The 7,463-nt window shown below is 25.4% G+C and overlaps 1 protein-coding gene across 1 annotated transcript; it reads right to left on the bottom strand.

The window, feature by feature from the left end:
• Positions 1–2,894: 2,894 nt before the first annotated feature.
• LOC111616958 (formin-like protein CG32138) lies at positions 2,895–5,331 on the bottom strand. Its single transcript, XM_023358309.1, has 4 exons — positions 5,158–5,331; positions 3,788–3,867; positions 3,221–3,304; positions 2,895–3,144 (listed from the first exon to the last, which is right to left on the bottom strand). The coding sequence occupies exons 2-4, from the start codon at positions 3,856–3,858 to the stop codon at positions 2,931–2,933; spliced, it is 369 nt and encodes a 122-aa protein (XP_023214077.1). The 5' UTR covers positions 3,859–3,867; positions 5,158–5,331; the 3' UTR covers positions 2,895–2,930.
• Positions 5,332–7,463: the final 2,132 nt, after the last annotated feature.

Genomic DNA, 7,463 nt, shown 5'->3' on the forward strand with positions numbered 1-7,463 from the left:
GATGATTATTATTTTTAAAAAATTTTGTTAGGCTTAACATTGATGAAAATTCAACGTGAAGTAGGTTAATAGCGATATACTAATTACATGGGATATAATAATATACTATACTAATAATGTATTTTTTCGTACTTTTCGGTTATCCATTTTTTCAGTTATCCAACCAACCCCAGTCCCCAAATAAGTCAGATAATCGATGCTCTACTGTATTTATTTCCTAGATTTGACTTCAGTTATGATAAAATAATATTTTCAATATTAATTTCTTTTTATCTATCTAAATTATTGTTGTATATTGTTAAGGCATACAAAAATATTAATCAATAATCACTTTAAAAACCACTATATTTTAATATTTGAGAATATTTTTTACTTCAAATCCAACCATCTTCCAGCTACATAGACACTATTCACAATGGAACAATGTAACCTAAAGATGACTATATTTAAAGCCAAAAATATTTACAAATATTGGAATTTAGATGGTGTTTAAAGATATTGTTGATTAATAATGTAATTTTTATCAGTTCTGATTTTGTTATTCATAATATAAAAATATCTCAATTTTAATTATAAATGAACACATTTCTTTATAATTTATTAATTTTTTTCTATTAAATTGCCATATATATTATACAAAATCATTATGCTTTACAAGTATGTATTTTAAATGTGATACGTTTCATAAAAATTTTTTTAACATTTAAATGAATCAGTCTTTCATGTCATATGATACAGAGTAAATAAGGAAATGATTAATAATTTAATAAAATTTAATTATTTGTAATATTAATAGAATAAAATATTAAAAATACATGACATTATTTGAATCAATTTCACAGGAAACTTGTTAATGCATATTTTAAGCAATTTTTTAAGAATTGTGTATATTTGTTGAGCATTTATTTTCTAAATAATTACAAAATTACATCAACATTTCTTAGTTATTTATACATTAATGTAAATTGCTTAATCATGTTATTATTCCTAATTATCTTTAATTTAGCAAGATTATTCAAAAACAGAAAATTATTCTTGTTGTTATTGCAGACATTGTAACCTCATTTTTCATTTTAACTTCATATCATATCATAAACAAACTATTAGATATAATAATTCAAATTCCAATCTCTCAATAATAGCAACAAATTGAATATTTATATTCTAATTGTTATCAATATATCTTTAATTTATTATTTAATTAAAATTTCATTCTTGTGCATATTAATATAAAACTTATGAAGTTATAAATATAATCAATTTTAACAAATTAATTAGTTTTATTCATTTAGTATTTATATTTATGATGCTGGAATGCTTATCTTCATAAGCAAATTAAACTGCTATTCTGTTTAAAGATTTTTTAATTTTATCATTAATGAATACACCGATGATAAAATTTATTGTATTTCATTTGTTTATAATAAGAAAGTTTATTTATCTGGAGTTTTTTAAGTGTCTCAGTTTGTATCAACAAACTGATACACTTCAAACAGAAATTAAACTGTTTCTATTTAAAAATTTGTATGTGAAAATAAAACATCTCAGTTTTGCAGAAATTAATATTTGTGAAAGTCTGAAACCCTTTTCTGTCTTAAAACAGTATAAACCTCGGGATTTTCTCTGTAAAGGGAAAAAGGAGAATCTCTGCAGTCAATGACCGAGATGCTCTCCCCGAATAAAAAAAAAAAAGGGAATGTTAAAATATCAATGAAGGAAATATCCTCCATTTGTTTAAAGGTAACTCTATAGATGTTAATATCAACTAGACGGGAATATGAGATGTTTCTTATCCCGTTTGGTTGCACGTGACACGTGGTCACAGCAATAAATCACCTCGTTCATAGTCAAATGCGACGTTTGGTATAAACAATATCTAGATTGTTGACCAGTTTACAGAAATTATTGTCAGCTGAATGTTAATTTATGGATGAGAGCCATCAAACATATAGAAATTTATATTATAAAATCATATCTTCTAGACACCAATATCAATAAATTAAACAAACTTCTCTGTGTCAGTTGTCCGCACTAGCTAGATCCAGACATCAACATACTAATAGGTGTGCGTATAAATCATTAATAATGTCATAGTTCTCACCCCCTCAAATTTGGTATAAAGAGGGCTCACGGCCCGTTATTGGGGGCCTTCAAGACAACAGGAATCAATCGATCAACTGCCTTTAAACATTGACCACTGATGACAGATGACTAAGCAAGATTCTACTATCTATAACTTAGTAAGTAGAACTCTCTCTTTTCTCTCAGGTGGACTAGGGCCAATTAAGAAATAAATAGTAATGAGGATCAGAGACTATCCTCTGTCGGAAATACGAGAGATGCAATCCAGCTAACCACCAATTGGAATTTTAGTTTGAAATTATTATTATTATAAATCTTGTTCTTTGTAATGTTTTTATATAGCATTTGTTAATTAAATTTATATAATATCTTAAAAGTGTGTTTACTTGTACTCGGCCAACACCTTATCAACTTATCCACAACCTTACACTCAATTTTTGCCCTCCTAAATTGCCATCCACTGACCCTGTGAGCATGACTCACCTTCCCGTTGTCAGAAAACGGTTTAAACTTTGATGCTTAAACCCCGATTCTCACATATTAAATAAATGAGACTTAAAATTTATTGTATGTGCCTGTTTATATTGTCAAAGGAAACAGAATATATCTCAGGAAATTTATAGAAAAATGTAAATTTACACTGTTGATTTTAATTACAGGAATTTTTGCAATTAACACAGTTATTAAAAAATTTATGGACATATAATGAATATATTAATTGGAAACAAGAAGTTACTAAAGATAAAAACTAAAGATAAAAATAAATGTCATTTTAAAGCAATTACCAATATGTACAATTTTTATTGCACAAAGTCATAAAAACATAACTAAATATAATAATTTAAAAATTAAATTACCTTATTATTCATTATGGCACGTAAACACATAATGCAAACATGAATATCATCTTTTGCTTCTCCCATATTCAATTTAGCAATATGTTTAGAAGCTCTTCTCATTTTTGGTGTATCAAGATCTAATAAAGGACGGTGTGAACTTCCACTAATACTACCATTAGGGACATTATTTTCACCAAAATTATTTAAAGGTAAATACTCATGTCTATAAAAAAAAATTTCTAATTCAAAATTAAATACATAATTTATTTTACTATAACTGGAAAAAGCTTCTTATATACCTCATAATAATTAATCGAAATGATAAATAATCTACTAAAACATCCAACCCTTTGTTATCTTCATTAAGAAACTCACGAACCCATCTATAAAATGAAAATTATTATTATAAATTTGAAAAATAATTATATTATATTGAAATAAGTTAAAACAATCTTCTGAACACACTTTATTATAAGCTATTATAGCCTACAATAAAAGGGTGTTTAGAAGTTCTATAAACAAGAAACTTGCTAAATTCCAATCTTTTTAAAGAAACTTTTTATAAAATTTTAAAGTTATTTTTAATATTTTGACTATTGTCATTATTTTATTAATAAATTTTATGAAATATAATAATTTTGTTTATAGCCTTACTTTAAAAAATAAATAAAAATAAATATGTGGAACAAATGCTCCATAAAAACTGAACAGATCATGTCATTACAAATACAAAAATTGTGTCAATTTTTCACAGATGATTAAGTCAGTAAACATACAAACAGAATTAAAGTAGAACAATATTTGAAAACAAATAGACCAATATTTTTTCTTTAAAAAAATCAAATGAATTGAACAAAATGACTCACTCTATATTATTTGTACGAAGAGATATTTCCAAGTCTCTAAGCACCTGCGTTGATGTTGAATCTCCTAGCATTTTTCTTTTCTGCAAACCAACTCATTTTTAATATAAAATTTTTTTAAATGAAAATTTTTATTAATGTTTTGTAAACATTAATAAAGTTAATTAAATTAAATATTAATCATTAAAAAGAAAATAGTAAAAAAAATGAATATGCATAACACTTAATAATATAGAACAACTAAAAAGACCCAAAATGCATTTTGTCATCAGTAATGTAAAAATAAATAAATAAATAATATATTGTTTTAAGCATAGAATTAAGCATAACTGGTTTTAAAACAAAAAAGTTTAAGTCATTGTTAGAAAATTAAAGTTAATTATATATACAATTCTCTAAAACTTTTAAACTGCAAAATAACACAATCTTTTCTTAGAATTTACAAATTAAAACACTGAATTTTTATTTATAAATTCTAGTGCTGAAGAACTTACTGTTTATTTTAAGTTCATCTACACTATTCATGATAAAGGTAATATTTTGGAATGCTCCATTTACCTTGAAGAGAAAATCAATTTAAACTTTCTATAATTAAAAATGTTATTACGTTCAGTAAACTATTTTTAGTATTCATTTTCCCAGAGCTTCTCTTTTAATTAAGCTTTAATTTTAGCTTCCTTACAAAATGAAATTTGGTTATTAATAATAATTAAGAAATGAATTAATATTTTTAATTGTAAATTTAAATTTTATGTTTATATAGTTTATGGTAGTTTATTTTAATTCAATTTTTAATTTTAATTGATATTAATACTACCTAAGTTTAAAAATGCATCAGAATCATCACTATTTTAGAATTTTGTTAATCAAGGTCATAGTCTTTTTTCCTATGGTCCTTTAAACATTAATGATTCTAAGAAATTAAGTTCTTATCTAATACATCTACACACAAATAATGGCACAACTGCAGTGAGAGTGACTAAGTAGTAAGTCTTCTAATATTACTAACACAATAAAATCTTTGTTACTAAACTAAATCAGTCAAAAAATATATATATAGATAGGCAAAAAACACAGAGAAAAGACTCATCCTGTATTTAAATAGAAAAAATAATTCTAATAAAAGATTTATGATTGCAGTTATCTTATTCTATGCAATTTTATTATAATTAGACGAGAATAAATATTAGTAAAAATACTTCCCCTCCCTTTTTTTTCCTTTATATGAAATTAAATAAGTAGATTTATAAAATCAGAACTAAAAATAGGACTCTTAAGTTTTTTAAACTTTATATTTTACTCTCAAATAAGTACTATAAATATTTATATTTCTAATTTATTAGATTAATTCAATTAATAATAAAAACACTTACTCTCGCACTCCTCGAAGCACGAGGATCCAGATATGTCTTTAGTTTGCGTAAATAGAATGCTGGAGATTCCTTAGCTATCACTTTTTCCTAAATTAAAAAATAAAATATAAAACATGAAAAAAAATTTATTTGTATAATTCCTTAAAAATTATGTTTTATTTTTACAAACATACTTTTAATTATGTTTTTGTAAATTCAAGAATAATTTAATATATATATACTGTATATAGTTCTATAATTTAAAAAAAAATACTTTCACTTCATGTACAGTACATTATAAGCATCTTCAGTTGTTCTTTAAACAAAGTAAAAAAGGAAAAACTACATATGTTTAAACATAGTCAACGAATAAATTTGAACACATTCAAATTTACAGTAGAGTGTTGTTTATCCGAAAGTCGGTTATCCGAAACGTCAGTTATCCGAAAGAATTACAGTTGCCAAATTTAAATTTTTGCTAGTACTGTGGCGCTGCAATCTTTGGCTATATCTTGGGCTACGCCAATATTTTTTTTTTGTTGGTGTGTGTGTTTTAGCTGGCAGCACTGGCATTTTTGTGTGGTGTTTTTCTGAGGACTGTGTGGGGTGCTGAATCGAATGTTTTTGATACTAGATCAACTTCTAAAGTATTTTTTTTTTGTTTTGTTTTTATATTTTTCAATATATTTATTTTGTTTGTACAAAATAAAGATATAATTTTTAACGATACAATAGCCACGATTATTATTTTAAAAAATTTACGTTAGGCTTAACATCGACGAAAATTCAACGCAAAGTGACACACAATGGAGAAAAATTTCAACACGGGAAAGGTTAATATATTTTTTCGTACATAATCGGTTATCCGAAAAATAAGTTATCCAAACAACCCCAGTCCCCAATTGATTTGGATAAACGACGCTCTACTGTATTTTATTTCATTAAACAAAATTTTGCACGATCAATTTATTTTTTTCCTAAAATGTTCATTTTTAATAGAATTCTGATCTAAAACTTATTAGGAACCATTTCTGAGATGCAAAAACTTTTGAATTTGGTTTATGCTTGAAGTTCTGCTATTTGTTTCTCTCGGCAACCATCAGCTATAAATTAAAAATAAAACAAATATTGTATAAANAGATCGAAGACATTAGATCATGTTGAGAAATTGCTTTTGCTTTGGATAACTGAAAAACAGTGTGCTAGAGACAGTGTATCAGAAGTAATTATTTGCGAGAAAGCTAAAAAGATACATTCTGATCTCATGAAAAATCAAGCAGGAACTAGCCAGGAAAGCAAGGTGTTTAAAGCCAGCCATTTTTTTTTAACATGAGAACGGATTAATCATTTTTACATTACTTCTGATGGGAAAGGTTGGTTTGGTATACGTCCTATTCGGTATAAGTCCAAACACCAGGAACGGATTAAGGTCATATACCGAGCTTCCAGTGTATTTATTTTGTTTGTACAAAATAAAGATATAATTTTTAACGATACAATAGCCACGATTATTATTTTAAAAAATTTACGTTAGGCTTAACATCGACGAAAATTCAACGCAAAGTGACACACAATGGAGAAAAATTTCAACACGGGAAAGGTTAATATATTTTTTCGTACATAATCGGTTATCCGAAAAATAAGTTATCCAAACAACCCCAGTCCCCAATTGATTCGGATAAACGACGCTCTACTGTATTTTATTTCATTAAACAAAATTTTGCACGATCAATTTATTTTTTTCCTAAAATGTTCATTTTTAATAGAATTCTGATCTAAAACTTATTAGGAACCATTTCTGAGATGCAAAAACTTTTGAATTTGGTTTATGCTTGAAGTTCTGCTATTTGTTTCTCTCGGCAACCATCAGCTATAAATTAAAAATAAAACAAATATTGTATAAATTTAAAATATATTGTTTAGTTGCTCCTTACAAAGCATCAAATTCTTAGTGATGTATGTATATTCTTTTGACATATATGCAGATTAAATTTTTCTTTATTATACATAAAAAAAATTCTTTATATTCTACTTAACTTTTTTAACTTGTCATTCTATCATTAATTGCTGTATTTATGAAAATCTGGATTAAATTTACTTCCTAAATAAACTTAATCCCAGTATTAATAAACACAGAAAAGTATTCACACTATTTCCAAACTAAATAAAGCAAATAAAATAAAAGTGACTTTGGAATCAAGAACAGTTAAGCTATGAATGTGCTATCAGTCACAATTATGTACAAAAGTTGAAGAGCAACTATACATTCTGCAATAAAAATATTTCATTTGAAAATATAATAGAATATTTCTAATAAAAATCCATTT

Source organism: Centruroides sculpturatus, unplaced genomic scaffold, assembly GCF_000671375.1.
Source record: "Centruroides sculpturatus isolate CEXI.00-Female unplaced genomic scaffold, Cexi_2.0 scaffold4145, whole genome shotgun sequence".
Taxonomy (NCBI): domain Eukaryota; kingdom Metazoa; phylum Arthropoda; class Arachnida; order Scorpiones; family Buthidae; genus Centruroides; species Centruroides sculpturatus.